The sequence below is a fragment of the Diabrotica undecimpunctata genome, chromosome 1 (genome assembly GCF_040954645.1).
Source record: "Diabrotica undecimpunctata isolate CICGRU chromosome 1, icDiaUnde3, whole genome shotgun sequence".
NCBI lineage: Eukaryota > Metazoa > Arthropoda > Insecta > Coleoptera > Chrysomelidae > Diabrotica > Diabrotica undecimpunctata.
In genome coordinates this window covers 190,361,657-190,383,261 of record NC_092803.1, presented here as the reverse complement: position 1 = coordinate 190,383,261, position 21,605 = coordinate 190,361,657, and the positions used below count along the sequence as shown (strand labels likewise).

Here is a 21,605-nt window from a genome sequence, read left to right as displayed (position 1 = left end):
TTTCACTAAACTTATCCCCATAAGAAAATACTTTTCACATATCCCCATAAGAAAAAGTCTAATGGCGTCAAATCGGGGGATCATTATGGCCATTCCATTGATCCTCGGCTCTCTATCCACCGATTGGGAAATATTTGATTAAGGTACTGTCGGACATGGATGTGGTAGTGGGGTGGTGCTCCATCTTGTTGAAGCCATAGCATATTCGCTGGAACTTTTGGGTTTCTGGATCAAGATACAAGTTGGCCAACGTTTGCACTACATTATTTTGGAGCAATGCTAAATAATTGTTGCCATTCAAATTGCCATCTATGAAAAAGGGACCTATGATCTGATCTTCAATAATTCCTGCCCACACGTTAACCTTTTCAGGGTATTGAGTATTGTAAAGGTGCATTCATCAGAAAAAAAAACATGTTCTAATTGGATCACATTGCTGTCTAACATTGCCATCATTTGTTCACAAAAATACGTTCTCCTGTTAAAATCGTGTTCCATGAACTCCCGAGTGTGTATAATTATATAGGGATGCATTTTGTTCTCTTGTAATATTCGAATAACCGGTGAATAGCTAATATTGAGTACTGGGCTGCTTTTGTTCTGCAAAAATGTGGGTGTTCCTCAAATTCAAGCATAACAGCCAATTTGGAATCGTCACTTATTGCATCGGCAGCTTCTTTTTTTACCTTCCTAACATGGCCCAGCTCGTGGAATTGCTTCTCTATTTTACTAAACGACTATAGCACTGTCAACTACTCCTATCATGGAACAATAAAACATTGGCGTTTTAAACCAAAGTAAACAGTTTTTTGTTATAATATTACAAACAAATAATTTTCTTTTCTAGATATGAATTTTTGCATTTTACTTAATATTTCCGAAACAGTCAAAGATAGTTATAGGACATTGTATTAAAAAAATGTCTAAAATGATCTGAAGAATCTAAAAATTAATTAATATACAGGGTGTTCTAATTAAAATAAGCAAGTTCGTATTGGCCACCATTATCTGATACACCCCGTATAAAAAGTTTTTATGGAAAAAAATGCGCAACTATAAATACTTATCGACCGTTTTTTCGAATACTCCCTCATTTATTTATTAGCTAATTTATTCCATTTGGCTGACACACAGTGTATATAATTTATTATATTTAATTATAAAATTATTATTACAACCAAACTGCCAAAATTAAAGGGGATAACCAGTTGACACAGACAATCTCCATAGATAGAGGTGTGAGACAAGACATGCATTCTATCTCCAGTGCTATTTAACATGTACTCGGAGCGTATCTTCGAGCAAGCACTGAGACAACTATAGGAAGGCGTCTCACTTAACGGAGTGCGTCTAAACAACATTAGATATGCTGACGACGCAGTAGTTTTTGCAGATAGCCTAGATGATTTACAAGCAATAATGTCGCGCATATCATACTCGTATATAAGTCGAGAATATGAGCTGGATCTCAATACGAACAAAACAAAGTACATGGTAGTTAGTAAGCGCAAAATAATAAATACACATATTTTGGTAAACCAACAGCCAATTGACAGGATAAACAGCTACACATATCTTGGTACTAACATAAACAGTCAATGGAACCACTCTACTGAAATAAAACAACGCATAGGGAAAGCAAGATCAGCGTTAGTAAAGATGAAGTCTCTTTTCAGAAGTCACGATTTACCACTTAGTACTAAAATCTCTATCATCAGATGCTATGTATTTTCTACACTATTATACGGAGTAGAGGCATGGACGCTCTCTGACGCTTCTTTAGAAACGCTGGAGGCTTTCGAGATGTGGTGTTACAGGCGCATTAATATTGAGGTGCTACGTAGAGTGGGCAAGGAATGCAAGCTCAGTAACACAATCAAAGAGCGCAAATTAGAATACCTTGGCTATGTTATGACAAATGTACACAGATGTGGCTTATTACAACTCATTCTTCAAGGCAATGTATTTGGAAAGAGAGGACCAAGGAGAAAAATAATATCTTGGATTCAAAACCTAAGGAAGTGGTTCAATACGTCTACAAGTGGACGACTCCAAATAGCTGCAAGTAAAGTGAGGATAGCTATGCTGATCGCCAACATCCGGAACGGATAAGCACCGTAAGAAGGAGAAGAAGAAGAAGATCTATTCGTCGCATCTTTTTGTCCGCTGCTTTTCCGGAATTGCTATAAAAACAGGCTTTTATTCTAATCCTTCGGAATTTTTCACAAGTCGTTAAAAAACGAACTCGGCCAAGAAATGTTGGTACTACCTCTTATCACTGCGAATTCAACGCTGGTGAATTGGTAGGTTAGCTGGTGGAGTATATTGATTGGACAAAAAGTTGAAAAAAATGTGTGAGGCATACTCATGAATTTATAAAAAAGGGGTATATTCGAGACAAAAATATGGTTGACATTAACATTCAACTAATCATAATAGATACTAATATGAATAGCTTAAATTCTGACGTGAAGAAATCTTAAATTTATGTATCTTATATTTAAAAGGAAGATGTAGATAAGAAGATGTGTATGTTAAAAAGGGAAATATGGGAAATATTTTTAAAAAAGTGATCAAATATAGAAACAAATAAAAAACTAAGGTTAATAAAATAAAACTTAAGGTAAATATAGTCCTGTTTGTTCTAATAAATCTACGATAAGATCTTAATTTTACTTAAAACTAAGCTACCACCATTCATTACTATAATGTACTATACACATTAATCTTAATTACTTACATCATAAATGCCTTTAACTATTAGAGTACAGTAGTTATACTAACACTGATAATGCACAAAAAGTTCAATTCAACATCACATACCAAAGCTACACGATGGAGTGTTTCATCTCAAGAGAATCTCAAAATTATTACCACATAAGAACAGTTACATATAATATTAGTAAGACGCCCAAAGGCATCATCAACTTTTTTTGGCGATACATACTCACGCAGAATCTATAAAAACTGCGAAATGACTGTGGAAGCGGTCACCAGTTCAGTCAAAAACGATACAAGAGTACGAGGGGAATACTCAAATGTGATGAAATATAAATATCAGAAGAAAATATGCAAAAACTGCTCCTTTGAAGAAAAATACATACATACTTCGATTTTTTATTATTTAAACGTTTGTTTTTTTTTCGCTTTATAACGGTTTGCGATGAAAATTGAACCGAACTGAAATAATTATTAACTATAAGTAGAATGGCTAAAGACAATTTTAAAAACACTCTCGGGCGCTTGACATTAGAATTTTTTAAGCATGAACTATAGTTTTCTTATTGTATGAGCTAACTTATTTATTATATGTAGAAAAAGTAACGTGTATTTAAATACGGTGTTAATTGTCTAAATTCATTATATGAGATAAACTAGCGACTGTAATTTATCACGAGGCGCAATACAAAAAATTGAAGAATACCAAGAAACACAGCTGAAAGGAGAGCTTAAAAGGACATAAAAGATAAAATAAAAGTTACATATATATTATATATACAGAAGAACTTTCGGCAATTCACCAGGCCATGAAAAAATGTGGTTCTATCAATGAAAGCAAATTTGTTATCATCACCGATTCAATGAGCGCATTACTTGGAATAAAACAACTATTTACAACTCACGCCATACTTTTTAAGATCAAAGAAGAGTTATCTTATCCACAGACTCAACAAAAAGGTATTTCCTTTATCTGGATACCTTCCCATATGGGAATAAGTGGTAATGAGGAAGTGGACTCTCTAGCAAGCAATGCAACAACCGACCAAAGTATTACTATCATAAATCAAATGCCTTGGACTGATCACAAAGTAAATATCAAATCATACATGTACAGAGCGTGGCAACCTACTTGGGATCACACTGCCAACAAACTCAAAGACTATCTAAGTCAAGTAGGAACAAACTCATCTTACCAAGTAATAGAAAAGACCAAGTCATCATCAACCGACTCCGAATAGGACATACTTTCCTTACCCACAAGCATATCTTCAACCAAGAGGCTGCTCCGATGTGTACCAAGAGCAACACTCGGTGGTCAGTGAAACATATAATTGTCGAGTGTCCAGTGTACCAGAACGAAAGAATCGCGTATGCCCTTAGTGACAATTTAAAAAGTGTACTTACGTCAAACTGTCTTTATTAAGTTATCTTAAAATGACTAAACTATATACCAGATTCTAAAAAAAAAAGTGGTTTTCTTTTATCTAAAAATATGTATCTTACTGTTTGTGTATGTCTCCCCGCTAATAACCCTTAGTGGTTGATGCGGGTATATTTGTTTAAATAAAAAAAAGTTACATATATTCCCAAAACAAAACAAACATGGATATACTTAAAAATACCGATGGATAGCTAATCATAAATATAAACGAAAAAAACGAGAATACATTATTCTAGAAATTGTTCGAAGACAATAAGTTTCAACAATTTGAGAACAACAGAAACAACGAAAGCCATATATCAATTTTTCTTCTTACTGTGCCTTATTCCTTAAGGACATTGGCTATCATCATGGCCCATGGTCTGCAGAAGTTCTGAAGAGTTCTATTTTTGTTTTTCCACTCTATTGCCTTAAATTTTTCAACCAGAACGTGCGGCGTCTTCCTCTTCCACCTTTCTTTGTATAACCAACCGCATCAACTCATATTTTTCATTTTGTAGTATATAACCAAAGTAGCTCATTTTCTTTCCTGTATAGTGTTAAGTATTTCTTTTTCTTTTTTCATTTTTCTTAAGATTTCCGTATTTCTTACGTGTTAATGATATGTTCCACATTCTTTGGTAACCAACATATAAAAGCTTGCAAGTATTTTTCCAGCTACATCCGTAATTCTCTAGTCTTCAATTCCATGACTCTTAAGTGGAACTGGGCGGGCACATAGCTATAATGTCGGATAACAGATGGACACAGCGAATAATACAGTGGAGACCGAGACAAGAAGCACATCGAAGTAGAGGTCGTCCACCAACAAGATGGTCTGATGACATAAAACGGATCGACAAAAATTGGATGCAAACAGCACAAAACAGAAATACATGGAAAAGACTGAGGGAGACCTATATCCAGCAGTGGATAGATCCTGGTTAAATGATAAATGATATGTTCCAAATTCTTCGGTAACCAACATATAAAAGCTTGCAAGTATTTTTCCAGCTACATCCGTAATTCTCTAGGCTTCAATTCCATACAATAGGACATAAATTAAGTAACATCTCAATACTCTAGCTCTAATTTCTATTCCCAGTTTTCTGTTGCATTATACTGCTTTCATCTTATTGAAAGAGCTTTTGGCCATTTCAATGCGTCTTAATACCATATATCTTATCCAACGCTGTGTATCTTTAAATAATTCATAAAAGGATATTTAAAAATTACCAAAGAATAGTGGCAATATACTGGAAGTCAATTTGGCTTCAGAAGCAGAGTGAAAGCAAAAGAAGCATCATTTTTATTAAACGTATAAATACAAATATGGGTAGACATGAATTAAAACATTTATGTTTGCTAGATAGATTTAGAAAAGGCATTCGATAAGGTATGACACAAAATACTGATTAAAATATTATCCCAAAATAATAATTTTCAGAATGACAGGCTCAAATAAATAAAGAAGAATTTACCAAAAATGTACAGATAAAAAAATTGAAATAGCCTTCAAAGATGTCAGTGGAGAACTCTAGAGTTCAGTCATACAAATTATTTCTATTAAAATTATTGATTAAAGAAAGCTTTAAAAGGATCTAAATTATAAAAAAAAAACCAAATATCACTGTGCATACTAATATATCACTCCAAGGGAATGTCCAAAAATTGGCACGCGGAATATTGGCTATATCAAAAAATCTATTATCGATATGCAATTTCGTTTTACATTATGTGATTCATTGTATATATAAAATGTCTTAAGGCCCGTTTTCACGCTACGTCTTATTGTACGTTTTGTTGGATAGGACAAATCCTATACAATAAAACGTGGCATGTAAACAGCAAAACGTAGGTCTTGTCGAATCGAAATGAAATCCAAGGTCAGATCGTAGAAATGATGGGAGAAGTATAGTTTTGCGAGAACTGATAGGATAAAACGTTACGTGAAAATACATGTTCAGACAAGTCGTCCGATCTTGACTTATTTGACGACTAGTTCCACTGCAGTTCGCTTCATTTTTCTTAAGACAGTTTTACATTATGCTATTTTCATGCTAGGCAAGAGCCATGCAAGACAGATCATGGAACTGCGCATGCCCACGGGCTATTTCTATGCAATTCCTGTGCTAGACGAAAAATTAGAACATGTTCTATTTTTCATGCTATTTTCTTGCAATTTATCGTTAAAATTCATGTTGCCAACATAACAATTTATAATAGATTACAGAATAAAACATAACCTTATCTCTATCTTTAGCGTATATCATAAATTGCCCTACACACAATGGGAATAAATTGAGATATAGCTGATTCTGATACTCTAAAATTGTACATTAGAGATCGAAACGTTTCACCAGTTGCCAGATACCTTAAAGTTATAATTAATTTTGTCCTTGATAGAATGCACTGGCGAAAATTGGTATCTCTTTTCTGAATTAAGGGATTAATTTTTTCCAGGAGCTTAAGGAAAGTGGACTCGTTCATTCGAAGAAAGTTGTTAAAACTTTGAAGGTCTCTAACATCCAAGAACTCTTGGGGGTGTCTTGGGGTAACTTCAAATTTCCCAGTCCTGCATTCAACCAAGGTTTGACCCAGCATTTTCTAGGTTTTCTTTTTCTATTATTTTTCATGATTGTTGCTACAACAGCAATATTCAACAATAACAATGTTTTCTTTTCTTTGGTTGACATCCTTCACCCTTTTAATAACCATAAATAGTGTATATTTATTTATTATATTATTTATTTTAGTACTTAATTATATTTATTTAAAATAAAATAACCTCAAATTGATAAATATTTTCTCTGTTGGCAACAATGAAAGTGGGATCTAAAGTTGCACAGAAATATCTCTGATGTAAAAAGGTCAAGCTAGGCAAGAGATGTGCCATGCAAGACGAACTTGCATAGCATGAGACTTGCATAGCCTAGATGTAAAGCTGCCTTTAAAAAAACCTAATAATGTCAGATTTGCGGCAATGCATCCACGATTTTCTAGGGGAATTTATTGAATTGTATAAAAGTTTTTAAGTAGTTCTGTTTTAAAACCAAGTAGATTGCATTACAGGTTTCAGGAATTATTTGGCTTAACGCTGATTTGGATATTATTGTTGTGAACTCTAAGTCCTTGACGCTGCGTCCTGTTGTAAGATATCTGAGAGTTGCTGTGAGTCTTTCATGGGGTGTAATGGCTTTTCTTATGAGGTGTCTTATTTCAATATGTATGGTGTTACCAACTCTAGCAATTGACAATAGGCTGAGGTGTCCGTCTCGAGGTAACGAGACGTGGGAATACTGGCTTCTTTTTAGAAGAACATTGTCCTGACCATCTTGTCTTTACCCTCCTCAACCCCTTTTTCCTCAGTCATAGTATCGTTATGGTTGAAAAAATAAAAGAAAGCAGCCGTGTTTCATCCATAATAAAAAAAATCACTAAACAAACTTCACACAACTCAAGACTCTGAATTAGAAATGAGGTAGAAAACGGAAGGAAAAACGTAGTGTGTATACACTGGACAAAACGTACATTTTGTCGTACGTTTTATATGACCCACAAAACGTACAATAAGACGTAGTGTGAAAACGAGCTTTTAAAACAATCTCGATAATTTTTGTTGTGTTTTGTTTATGCAAAATTTGTTTTCGTTTGATATTTTGGAGCAACTTTTTAAACACTTCTTATACTGCATTTTTGGTTTTTGAATTATTATCAACGGAAATCTGAAAAGAAATATAAATACTATTAATTTTTTATGTGTTTAAAATATAAAACTAAAAAACAAATTTCTTATCTTATAATCTAGCCTGCGATCAAATTGTGCAAACTTACATTGCAAAAAATTACAGGCCGAACGGCCAGTTATTTACGATCCATACGCCTGCCATCAAATAATGTAATGTAAAATTAAAAAAAAAACACGATTGTAACTACTACCCTTTTTAGTTTCAGAACATTTTTAATTAACCATTAAAATAAAATTATTTTAATGCACATATTCTACTGGTGTCGATAGCTCCATTTCTTTGGTGTCATCATCATCATCACTGGCTTGACAACCCTTTTTGGGTCTTGGCCTATTCTAGGATTCTTCTCCATTCCGATCTGTTTCGTGCTTTTTTTCTCCAGTTTTTTATTTTTAAGGTTGTTATATCATTTTCTATTTGTTCTAAGTATCTCAGTTTCGGTCTTCCTCTTGTTATTTTTCCTACTGGCATCTGTTTGAATATTTTGTTTGGTATTTCGCCTTCTTCCATTCTTTCTACATGTCCTATCGAACGCAGCCGTCCTATTATGATGAATGTTATAATATCCGGATCCTGGTATATTTTGTATAGTTCAGAGTTGTATCGTCTTCGCCATATTCCGTTTTCTTTTGTGCCCTTATATATGTGTCGCAAGATTTTTCTTTCGAAGGTGGCTAACAACGTTTCCTCTCTTTTAGTAAGTGTCCAGGTTTCTGAGCCATATGTGAGTACCGGTCTTATTAGGGTTTTATATATTTGGCATTTTGTCTTTCTTGCGACGTTATCTGATCTTAGGTGTCTAATTAAGCCATGGTAACATTTATTTGCAATAAATATTCTCCTCTTCACTTCCTCCGTAACGTTATTATCAGACGTGACTAGGGATCCCAAGTATATAAAGTTTTTTACCTCCTCTATGTTGTATTCTCCTATTGTTATATTTTGTGGCTGCCTTATTTCTGCGTTTTTTCTTACCTGCATATATTTTGTTTTGGTCTGATTGATTTTAAGACCACTATTTTGTGCAGCTCGTTCTATTTGGTTGTATGCCTCTATCATTTCTCTTCTTGATCTTGCGATTATGTCAACATCATCTGCAAATGCTAGTATTTGCACGCTTTTATTAATGATTGTTCCTCGTGTATTGACTGTTGTGTCCCTCAGTATTTTCTCGAGCACGATGTTGAACAAGATGCATGATAGAGCGTCTCCCTGGCGTAGTCCCTTTTTCACATCTATTGTTTCCGTTAATTCATTTTGTATCCGGATTCTACTTTCTACTTTTAGAGATTCTTTTATCAGTTCTATTAGTTGTGTTGGTATATTAAATTCTTTCATTGCTTTTATTAAGAATTCTCGATTTATATTGTCATATGCGCTTTCGAAGTCTATGAAGAGATGATGGGTGTCGATGTTATATTCACTTGTTTTTTCGAGGATCTGTCGCAGAACAAATATCTGGTCTATTGTTGACTTCTGTCTACAGAAGCCACTTTGGTATTTGCCAACTATTTTTTCAGCGTGTGGTCTAAGTCTTTCATAAATGACATTGGACATTATTTTGTATGCTGCATTCAGCAGCGTGATTCCACGGTAGTTTCCACATTCTAACTGATTTCCTTTTTTATGTAGTGGTACAATAATACCGCTATTCCACTCCGTTGGTAGCTGTTTATTCGACCATATCTTTGTTATCAATTCATGTATTGTTTTTTGTAGTGCGTCTCCTCCTTCCTTTAGTAACTCCGATGCTATTTGATCCGATCCCGGTGCTTTATTGTTCTTTAATTTTTCTACTGCTGCTCTAATCTCGGCTATTGTTGGTGGAGTCTTTTCTCTGTTGTCTGCTTGGTCTAATGGTATGTCAGGGGTCGTCTCTCTCCGATCTCCTTCAAACTTTTACGTAAAATGTTCTGTCCATCTACTTAGTATCTCTTGCTGTTCTGTCAATATATTACCTTCCTTATCTCTACACATCGTTGTTCTCGGTTTGAAGTCTTTTCTGCTTTTGTTTAGTCTCTGATAAAATTTTCTTGTCTCTGTTGATTTACTTAGTTCTTGTAGTTCTTGAAGTTCTTTGTTCATATATTCTCTCTTTTTTCTTCGGCGAGTTTTCTTTTCTTCTTTGCGTAGTCGTTTGTATTCTTCCTCTGCTTGTCGGGTTCTGTGCCCCTGTTGCATCAGTAAATATGCTCTGTTTTTTTTGTCTGTGATGATCTGACATTCTTCGTCAAACCAGTCATTCGTTCTTGTTTTTCTTTCTCTACCTTTTATGCCTAGTACTTCTTTAGCTGCCTCTTTTATGATGTCTCTGCATTCTTCCCACTCTTTATTTAGGTTTTCATGTGTTATTCTGTTTTCTAGTTTGTTGTTTATCTTTTCTTTATACTCTTTATTTTTGTTTGTTTCTTTAAGTCTTTCTACCTTGTATCGTTCATGTTTAGAGCCTCTTTCCTTTTTGATGTTTGAAATTTCTTTGGTGTATACTGGACAAATTCCCAGCAGAGGTCAAAATAAATAATCCTTCCACATGCTACCAATGCAAAATTTAGAGCCAACACTGACAATGGCATCTATAAACATTGATAAAAGCAGTAAGAGCAAACAAGAAATACTGGCAGATTATTGTTAAGTAAAAAACCTGGACATCCCATTCAACAAATGATGCTGGCATAGAACTGCTTACAGATGAGTATTATGAATATTTCGTAACTTCCGTATATAACCTACTATCAGCACCGTTCATCTTCATCCCAAGAAGTCACTTTGGATCACATCCAAATCTATTCATTCTTGGTAACTTCAATAGCCACAGCATCGAGTGGGTATACAGGGAAACAGACAACAACTACCGACTGCTCAAGGAATGGGCAGAAATGCACAATATTACCATTATATATGACCTATAGTTGAAATATTCTCTCCAAAGTAACACCTGAAAGCCAGGATACAATCATGACCTTTGCTTTGCCAGCAGCAGTCTCTAAAATCTTAACATCAATCAATGAAAAGTAAAGGCATCCTTAAAAATTGCTTATATTGCCCTCCCAAGAAGATGCAACTTCATGAAAATAAACTGGTCAGACTTTTCAGAGCAATTACACTTTTTTTTCGCCACTATAGAGCCCTTCGCCACTAAAAAAGGATGATTAAAGACCTCAAAACAAATCAACAACTTCAAACACGAGCTCGAGGAATATATGGAGCACCATTATACGAATAGCCTAGTCTTAATCCTGGTGTCATACGCCTCCACTGGAAAAATATAGAAGTCACTAAATAGAATAAGACCAAGTGTTGCCCTTGTCAATACAAATAAAATAGGGTGGAGTAGGATGAAACACAAGACACTATGTGAATTTGGTAAAGTTCGGAGCATGATACACCTAATGAAGTGCAGATTATGCCCTGGTAGATGCACCCCTATAAGCGACTATGTTACTACACATATAGATCATTCCTCACTGGTACATTTAGAGTCTGCGAACTGTACCTAAGGCGATAATGTGATAAAAAGTGATAGAGCTTTATTTCGACTACCTCCCATTAAAATACCAATAATTATATATTTTTAATTAATAAAATAAAAAGAACATTGGAAATTTGTTGCTTTATATGAAACACATATTACAATCAAGCAGCCTCTATCTAAATTGGTCGTATTTAGTCGTACTAAAAAATTACCCATCAAACGTGAAGTACAACAGGGTAGTGTTTTGTCACCCAGTCTTTTTAATCTGTACTCTGAAGCAATCTTTAGGGAGGCTTTGGATGATAGACAAGAGGTAGTAAGACTAGGCGAACAACATCATATACGCTGACGATACAGCTGCTCTTGCAGAAAATTTACAAGATCTCCAAACAGTAGTAAATCTAGTCAGTGAAGCAAGTTACCGGAGAGGCCTCAAACTTAACATTTCTAAGACAAAGAAGATAGAGGTCGGAAAGATTAATATAGATCAAGGTTTGCTTTTTCTTAATTTAGAGAAGATAGAAGGCGCGAACCATTTGAAATACCTCGGCAGCTGGTTAAATGTAAATTGTGACTCTGATGAAGAGATAATAACCAGAATCAAAATATCACGTAAGGTTTTTATGACCTAGAAACCAGTTTTATATAACAAAAACCTGTCGGTACAATTGCCATTTGGATTGCCAACCTTCGAAAGGAGACGGCGCCATGAGAAGAAGAAGACATGTACATTAAAAACCACAATGCTTAACAAATTAGAAGCATTCGAATTGTGGTGCTATCGACGGATCCTAAAAATATCCTGGGTTTCGCACACTTCCAATGAAGATATTCTTAAAATGATGAATTAAGAACGATTGCTCAGAAACATCATAAAGAGAAGAAAAACAGAATACTTCCGCCATATAATTGGAGGACCCAAATATCATTTACTTCGCCTTATAACAAAAGGAAAAGTGGAAGGAAAGAGATAGATTGGTCAGACAAAATGGTGTGGTAACACAGTAAAAGAACTATTTCGTGTAGCAGAAGATAGAAAACGGTTTCAGGAAATTGTAAACATGATGATGGCCAACGTCTGAATACGGATACGGCACCTAAAGAAGAAGAAGTATTGAACACACGATTTTTTATATAGAAATATTATTACTTTGAAAATTAGCATAATAAAATTTATAAACATATGTACAAAATTGGAAATATTTGCATTAAAAATGTACAAAATTCAACATATCAAGAAATTTGGTGATATCCACTGTAGTTTCACAGATAAAACTATAGTATTAATCATTCTTATTTTCGTTGACATTATGTAAAGAAGATATGCGCAAAATATATTAATAAAGCAATTCCCTCGTATATCAAGACAGTTATATTTCCCCTGTATAACTTGTTCATTTTATTGCTCCTAATGTCTATAAGAAGATTGGTATAATTATGTTTCACTTGTGTGTTTGGATTTTAAGAGCAAGTATGAACTTAATTACATACAGGATGTTTCAATCGCTATATTAAATGATTTATAGATACTGATGGCTTTTTTATAACAACGAATCTATGAAATAAATTGGATTTTGTTAATGAAAAAGGCAATGTACTGTTTGTGTGACTTATTTACATAAATTTAACAATCCTATAGCAAATAATATACAGATTTAAATCAAATGTTTAGGAAATAAATGGAACTATATTATCGACAGTTTTAAAAAGGCGTTGGATCCCTTAGAATACTACTTCTTAACATGATAATCTGCCTAAAAAATGTCTGTTAAACTTCAATTTGCATATAACTATCTAAGCCAAAAAATCTCCACAAAAAGTAATTTATTGACCAATCAATTTGTTCCCACTGGTATGTAAACCACTATAAAACCTAATCCATCATCATTCTCTTTGCTTCTATCCTAATGCGCGGTTAGTTTCTCTAAATACATTTCCCCCTAAGCTTACAGCTTACAGGATGACTCCACAAGATATCTATCCCAAAAAAGAATAACAGAAAGAAGCAGAAACATATTATTTATCGCAGAAAGTGAAGTAGTCGAAGAAAGCTGCCGTCAATAAATAAGCAGAATTGCTTATAAAGACGAAGAAGAAGAAGAAGAACAAGACATTTTCCTATAAGCTTCTATGGTCTTTCCCTCTTACTTCTTCTAGAAACTAGCAGATCAGCGATTCTTTGGTGATTAGGTGATTAGCATGACATTGATCATGCTTAAATTATCTTAACCTATGCTCTCCCATTTTGGCATCAATTGGTGCATTGTATACACATCCTCTTGGCATTCATTCGTTGTTTCCCGTTATTTTAAATGCCCAACATTTAGTTCTGTACAATATAGTTTATCTTGACAGTCTTATAGAATTTTCCTTTCGGTTTCATTGGAATCTTTCTGTCGTACAACACACCACTCGCTTCTTTCCACTTCATCCATTCCACCCCAATTCTACAGCGTGGATCTTCATCTATTTCCGCATAACTCCATAATACCGATACTAGGGACTTAAAACTGTTACCTACTTTTTACTATCATTTCACCGTTCAAAGATATCATTTTATTTGTAGTGGTATGTAGTCCCATGTTCAAATAAACATTAAAATTACTTGTATTATCCTGGTTGTTACTCCGTTGTACATATTAAATATTATGTTTATATGGGATTAACTACAATAAATTGATTGTAACGAAAATTACATTTTCAACTACTCATGTTTGACGTTTCAATTTCCACTCCGGAAATCGTTTTCAAAAAAAGATTATTTTAAAAAATTCTGCAAAAATGTATAACTAATAAGTTGTTGTCAGTTGTATGTTCTTCAAAATTGATGTTTGAATTACAGTAAAACATCCCTTAACCGAAACCTTTTAAAAGAAACATCGTTTAACCGAAACGGCTGACAGTTTCAATAATTTCGTCAATAAAAAGTAAATTTTTATCGCAAAACGTAAACAATTCCATTAATTTCACTCACCGATTGATGCCTATGTGTGTTGGGAAATCAAGCCATTTCCACATCAAATCATTTTAAAGAAGCCAAAAAAGCTGATGGATGTCGACCACTTTATTTTCAGAATGGTTCGAAAATGAATTCGTCCCAAGTGTAAAATCCTTTTTAAAATCAAAAAACCTTCCCATCAAAGCATTGTTGCTTGTTGGCAATACGCCAACTCACCCTCAAAATCTACAAAATGGTGACAATTGTCAGATTTTTGCCACCGAATGTCAAGAGCTTAATTCAGCCGTTAGATGAGGGAGTAATAGAGACATTCAAGAGACATTATAGAGGAGCATTCTTAAGACATCTGTTATTACAGGAAATTCTCAAATCTTTAACAATGAAACATGTTGTTTATTGGTGTGCTGAGTTGTGGACCAAGATCAAATCTTCAAATGCTGGAACAAACTTTTTGATGGGATTTTGATTGACGATCCCGAAGAAGAAAATGGTAAAGGAACGACAGAAGAAATTAAACTTTAAAAAAAAATTTGCCGGGATGTGACGAAATTAAACAAGAAGAAATGCGTGAGTCGTTAGCAGCCGATTACTCAGAAAGTAAATATATGGTTCTTCATCCAGATAACCTGAGCGTATCAGACGCCGAAGATGACGACCCAACAGACAACAGGCAGCACGAGACCGCCGACGAAATTTTCAATGCCTTAGAGATAAGAATTTTATACAGTAGGACTAATGAGTTAGGGACACGACAAGGTTCTTAATTTTTGTTGTCATTGCTAAAGTTTTGTCCTTTTCAGATTGCTTTACGTTTCGTCGAATAGTCGAATGATTCAAATTCATGACGTTCTGCAAATGACCGATGGAGAGATATAACTGCTAAACATCGTTGTCAAACGAAAACGCAAAAGAAAATAGAAGATTTCTTTAAAAAAGAATGTTAAACTTGTTTATTTTCCGTGATTTTATTACTTTATTCTGTATCTACTTATTAGAAAACACTATGAAATCACCTCATAGTATTTTTTAACACCAATACTTTGACCAAGAATACTATAAAAACAATGTTTTTTTTTTAACGGAAATTCTTGTTATCCGAAACAGCCTTTCCCCCAATTATTTCGGTTAACGGAGGTTTTACTGTACTTGGACTCGATTTTGTAGATAATTGGTATGGTTGAAAACATTTGAGGGTGGTGTTTTTACCCCCAGAATATCAAATTCTGACAGTTTTGTATGTTTTTTATATTAATTATTTGTGTAATGTGTGTTTACGTAGATTATATGTTTGTGTATTATGTGCTGCAAGTGTTATTATATATTTTGTATAAAACCTTTGTACAGCTGGTTCCTAAAAAAACCGATACGAGTCTTAAAGCATATTTTGTAGAAAATTGAGCAGTGTATTTTGAAGGATAAATACTTATTATTTACATATTGTCACTATCACTGCCAAATCTTAAAATTTATCACATATTCTGTTCAACCTCAAAAAATGGCTCCACATGCTAACAAAGAACTAAAAGCAAGAGTTGTAACGAAATTAGAAGATGGTTGGTCACTATTTGCCGTAGCGAACCATTTTAAAGTAAGCACCACAACAGTTTTTAATATTAATAAAAGATAGAGAGAACAAAAAAATCTCGAAAGAAAGCAAGGTTCTGAAAGTCCTAGGCTTTTGGAGAGATTAGAAGATAATCCTTTTGAAGATGCGAAAACTGCAAGAATTATGTCACAGTTTCCGGGAACAAAGACAACAACTTGGCGCAGAATTGAAGCATCACGTCTTTGGTACCAAACTGCAGCAAAAAATCAATCTCTTACACCACAACAGAAACGATCAAGACTTATATTTGCTTTAAACCATCAGCAACAAAATTAAGATTTTTGGGACAGGGTAATATTGGACTGTATAGACCAGATAATAATAGATTCGAGCAGCTGATAGATATCGAGCAGTTGGTCATTTTAGCGCCAATGTATGAGGATGGATTTCATCTAGAGCAGGGGTTCCCAACTAATTTTTTCCAAGGACCCCTTCATCAAGGTACTACAATGACGAGGACCCCCACTATTTCCTAAAGACCTAAACAAACCTAAAGTTACCTGAAAAGAGCCAAAATATGTGAAAACATAAATCAAACTAATGCTATTTAGGATTTATTTGTGAAAATACAGAGTACCTACACAAGTACATTATTAGTTTTAATTTTCACTCCTCAATTAATGATATACGTTGAATTTAACCTTAGAATCCATTATTTCTGTAATGTTAGGTTCCAAACTTGAAACTTTCACTCTGAAATCCGACCGCCTGTCAAGCCGATTCCTGTATTTGTATTTCATGAAGCACGTGGAAGAAAATGCTTGCTCACACCTATAGGTTGTTGCAAACGGAAGGATTTTTTTCATAGCCTTGTCTCTAAGTTCTTTATAATCCTTGCGTGCTGTTGCCCAGAAGTCTGCTATTTTCTCGCCATTAAAAATGTCCTTCATTTCAACACGAACTTCATCTCTAGGTTTAAAAAATCTTGTTAATATCCTCCCTCGAGAGAGCCACCTTACTTCTGTATGAATAAGAAGGTGTTCATGCTCACTGTCAATCTCTTTGCACAACAAAGAAAATAATCTGGATTGCAGAGGTCGAGTTTTAATGTAGTTAACGATTTGAACTACTTCGTTAAGTATCTTCTGCAAAGGTTCAGGCAATGTTTTGGCTACCAAGGTTTCACAATGTATACAACAGTGTGTCCATTTCACCTCAGGAGATACTGCTTTTACACGAGCTTGAAGTCCTGCTTTGTGGTCAGCCATTGATTTTGCTCCATCCGTAGACAAGCCCACACATTTTGTCCATGTGACGTCATGTTTGTTGAAAAAATCATTTAATGCAGTAAAAATATCTGCTGCTGTTGTGTGAAGTAGTTCGCATGAAAAAAGAAAATCTTCCAATATCTGGTCCTCCCACAAAAATCGAACAAAACACAACATTATTGCTTTTTTTGATATGTCGGTTCTTTCGTCCAATTGAAGAGCAAACATGTCGCTCATGCTAAGTCTGACCAGCAATGTGTCTTCAATGGTATTGGCCATATTTGAAATTCGTCTTTGGATAGTGTTGTTAGAGAGCAGAATAGTACTTATTATCTTAACAGCCGCATCACCCAACATTCTCTTGCATAGAATTATTGCTGATGGTAGTATAAGTTCTTCAGAAATTGTATGGTTTTTTCCACATTTAGCGACATAATGTTTAGTTATGTTTTTACGAGATCTTTTAAGCTCTACTAGTTTGTTTTTAAAAAAACTGAATGACTTACTCTTGTACTCTGGATGTTTTGTCTCAAGATGCCGGCGGAGTTTTGCTGACTTCATACACTCATTCTAAAGGCTTTTGTAGCAAATTACACATTGAGGTTTAGGCTGCTGCTCAGGGCCAGTGAACGTGAAACTCATTTCCAAGTAATCAGAATTTTTGCAGCATTGATCTTGGTCGAATTAGGTTTAAGAGACGCCGACAAAAAATCACCAGATATTAAGCTTTTTAAAAAAATTTTCACCATATCACCAAATGGGTTACAAAATCACCAAATCTGGTGAATTTTCACCAGACCTGGCAACCTTGAGACAGCGGCGCATTTTAACGGCATAAAGCCTAAGTAGGGTCCCATCTAGTTCCAGTGCCAGTGGTGGTGAAGAGGGTAGGCCGAACTGTCTTACACGAAAATATTTTTTTTAGGTATATAAACAAAATTATAGTCAATCTAAAATTTGATATAACTTTAAGTTTGCGCGATATATGTTATTAATTTTAAAGATTTAGGGAAAAACTTTGTTTTCGCTCTCCTAAAAAAATTTGCAAAATGGACTTATATCGTTTTTCTCCCTGGCTCTTCACATATTTATTTTTATATCTTGCGGGCCCCTCAGCCATACCTCGCGGATATCCAGGGATCCGCGGACCACCAGTTGGGAACCACTAATCTAGAGGAATGGGAGTGGTATGGCGTATTGATGGCTAGAAAACATCATGTTTCCCAGTGTAGAACAGTTGTATCCAGAAAATAATTTAATCCTCCAACAAGATACTTGTCCTGTTCACACTGCAAATATAATAAACCAGTGACTTCAGAATAACAACATCGAAACCTTACCATGGCCCAGCTACAGTCCAGATTTAAACCCAATCGAAAATGTGTGGGGGGTTATTATAAAACGGTTGTATCGGCATAATTTTATACCTCAAAATGCTGAAGAGCTGTGGCACGGTATGCAACAGATTTGGGAAGAGCTCTCTGAAGAAGACAATTTCATAGTTCCTTTCACACAGATGGACCAAAGACTACAAGCTGTTATCAATGCTGATGGAGATATTATAAAATATTAATTTTATTTTTACATACCTAAATTTATTATAGTTTTGGTCTTCCAGACCCTCGCTTTCTTTCGAGAGTTCCTTGTTTCCTCCATTTCTTATTAATGAAAAAACTTTGGTTCTGCTTGTGTTAAAATGTTTTGCTGCCTCTGATAGTGCCCAGTTATCTTTTAATTTAGTTACAATTCTTGCATTAATATATTGTTGAGTTAAGTAGTTTGTTTTATTCCTTAATAATAATAAAAACAACCCTATTTTATGTAAAAACTATCATTTATATACTCTTTATAAAATACAGGATTCAAAATAATATCAACATTTAGATCTTAATAATTATTACAATTTATAAATTAACATATGTAATCAGTTGTTTGTTATTTGTTTGTTTATTTTATTATTTGTCTGTCATAATAAATATAATAAAATGCCAGACCAATCAAATACACTGCTCAAAATGATCAATTCTTACTAAAAGTAGTATCAGTTTTTTTAGGAACCAGCGGTACATGTTTTTCACAATGTTCAAATACTCACCAGGAACTTCTTTCTTATTAAACTTCCACTACAGCACCACTCGAGAAACTCTTGAGGAAATAGTATTTGAGTGTTTGTTTCTTTATTCTTTCACCTACCCATCAGCTGTCTTATATTGTAAATCCATTGTTGATATATTTGCATAAATTAGTAATAAGCTGGCTGGGTACTGGACCACTTTGGTAACCTGACCATCGAGTTCTCTGATGTAGAGGGTGTAGTTTTCCTGTCGCAGAACAAATAAAAGCAGTGATCGACAATGACCAGAGGGTTTTAAGAAGTGCCCACTTTCGCTTGATCTCTTCTTTTTCCCGAACAAGTGATCGGCAGTAACCAGAGGGTTGTAAGAAGTGGTCGCTTATCTCTAGATCCCTTTTTCTTCCCTTAAAAAGGATTGTTACCTGTTCGTTTTTCACCTGTATGACGTATTTTATTTTTCCCAAAGAAATGATCGACAACGACTAGAGGGTTATAAAAAATGGTCGCTTATCACTAGAACTCTTCTTCTTTCCCTCTGGTCATTGTCGATTACTTCTTCGAGAAAAATATAATAAGCGACCACTTCTTACAACCCTCTGATCCTTTTCGATTAGTTCTTCGACAAAGAAGAAAAAAATCCCCTCCAAATTATTTTATTTTGCAAACGCAAAAGTCCAAAATTGTCGTTTAAATTATTTTTTATAGGTCTTTGGTCTTTTGTCAAAAAAGAGACTTTGCCGATATCTTTTGTATACTTTGGACCATAAGTTAAATCATACCTTACGCTATAACCACGATATAGCAGTTTTTCCCCACAATAGCACTCCAAACGCCATTAGACTCCTGATATATAAATTAATTATGAAAATAGTTAAACGGTAACTAGATATACACATTAAACAACCATAATTCTGGAATTGCAGTTCATTTATCAAAATTTTGTACGGTACATCGCATGCATAAGGCTTATCAAATCTAAATCAAAGTGAAATCCTAGATTCTGTTAATTATTTAATTATTATAACAATCCAGAGCACAAGTAAAAGTAAAATCAGCGGCCGTGGCGGAATATTCAAGCACCATTTTAATTAGCAATTGCGCTTCTATTGTCATACCGTACGAATAATAACTGTAATGATAAATATATAATAAAAATATGTATTGGGGAATTGCGCGGTGCAGTGTGTTTCACAATGTAGCATGTGGGTTAATTGCAGCGAGGAATTTTTGCTTTTAGTGTAATTGACAAGACTAATTCGTTAAGAATGAAGGCAACAGTACATGTACCACTAAAAATCATTACAAATATCATGTTAAAAGATACCGTCTATGCAATCGGTAATTTTATGTCCAGATTTTTTATGAGGATGGTCACATAAGTATGCGGCCTAAGAAAGCACAAGCTATTGGTAAAACGTCTTTTATTTTTTAACTAGCTGACGCGGCGAACTTCGTACCACCTTAACAATGTGTCAAAGTTAAATAAACTCCCCTTTTGAGTCTGTTAGGTAACAGAAATCTCTGGGTAATGAAATGAATTAGGTTGAGCTGTCAATAGCAACTTTACCATTTCCAATATCTAACAACTGCTTCGACAACACAATTTTGATCTTGTTACAAAAACACTTGCATGTTAGTTTTCAATTGGAGCGTCTTTATGTGTTGCCACAAATTGGACGAAGTTAGGCAACAAAGCAAGCAATTTAATTTAACCTAGCCTGTAAGACTTTTACACGACTTAAAATGACAATCAAATGTTACACTTCATTGAGGTAAGGAAGATTAATTAGTGCAATCAGGAGTCACTCCACCGCGCCCCATTACTTCATGAAAATCACTTTCCCACCTATAACACCCTGATGCACGATAGGGGCTCTCTTTTGGCAAAGTGCTTCTCGTAAGGATTATTAAATAATAGAATCATGGGTCCAATAAAAATGTTTTTGATTGTCACGAATATCTTTAAAAGCTCTGTCCAGTCATGACCTCTTGTGAGCCAATGTATATTCGTTCCAAAAGATTGGTAACAAGCCTGTAAAATCTTTACCAAAATGTGCGTTTGTCGCCTTCTAATAAAGTTGCAAATATTCCAGATGTAGCCAACACTAGGAGTACTGCGATCTGATCTTTGACAGTAACAATAAAATTCGTCCATTCGTCGTAATGTTTTTTCTATCCCTCCCAGAGCACCAAGGAAGTAAATTCTTCTTCTTCTTCTCATAGTGCCGTGCACCTATAGTGCGTTGGCGAATTATCTTAAGGCCAGACGTCTGTCTCTTGCGGCATGCAAAACATCGGCAGTGTTATTTATGCCTATCCAGTTCTTTATGTTCCGTAGCCACGACATTTGTTTGTGTCCTACTCCTCTCTTGCCTTCCATCTTTCCCTGGATGATT

General features: G+C 34.6%; 2 protein-coding genes across 2 annotated transcripts in view; both read right to left on the bottom strand.

Annotated features, from left to right (window-relative positions):
• Positions 1–2,871, bottom strand: part of LOC140436750 (myeloperoxidase-like) — a 37,346-nt gene extending 34,475 nt beyond the window's left edge. The window contains exon 1 of the mRNA XM_072525822.1: positions 2,741–2,871. Coding sequence (XP_072381923.1) covers positions 2,741–2,745 — 5 coding nt within the window. The 5' untranslated portion in view covers positions 2,746–2,871. The remainder of the gene's footprint in view (positions 1–2,740) is intronic.
• A 13,673-nt stretch (positions 2,872–16,544) lies between these two features.
• Positions 16,545–17,414, bottom strand: LOC140436742 (zinc finger BED domain-containing protein 5-like). Its single transcript, XM_072525810.1, has one exon. The coding sequence runs from the start codon at positions 17,412–17,414 to the stop codon at positions 16,545–16,547; it is 870 nt and encodes a 289-aa protein (XP_072381911.1).
• Between the last annotated feature and the right edge of the window lie 4,191 nt (positions 17,415–21,605).

Excerpts from the sequence above, each read along its gene's own strand:
- LOC140436742 (XM_072525810.1), bottom strand. The coding sequence starts at position 17,414 with ATGGCCAATACCATTGAAGACACATTGCTGGTCAGACTTAGCATGAGC.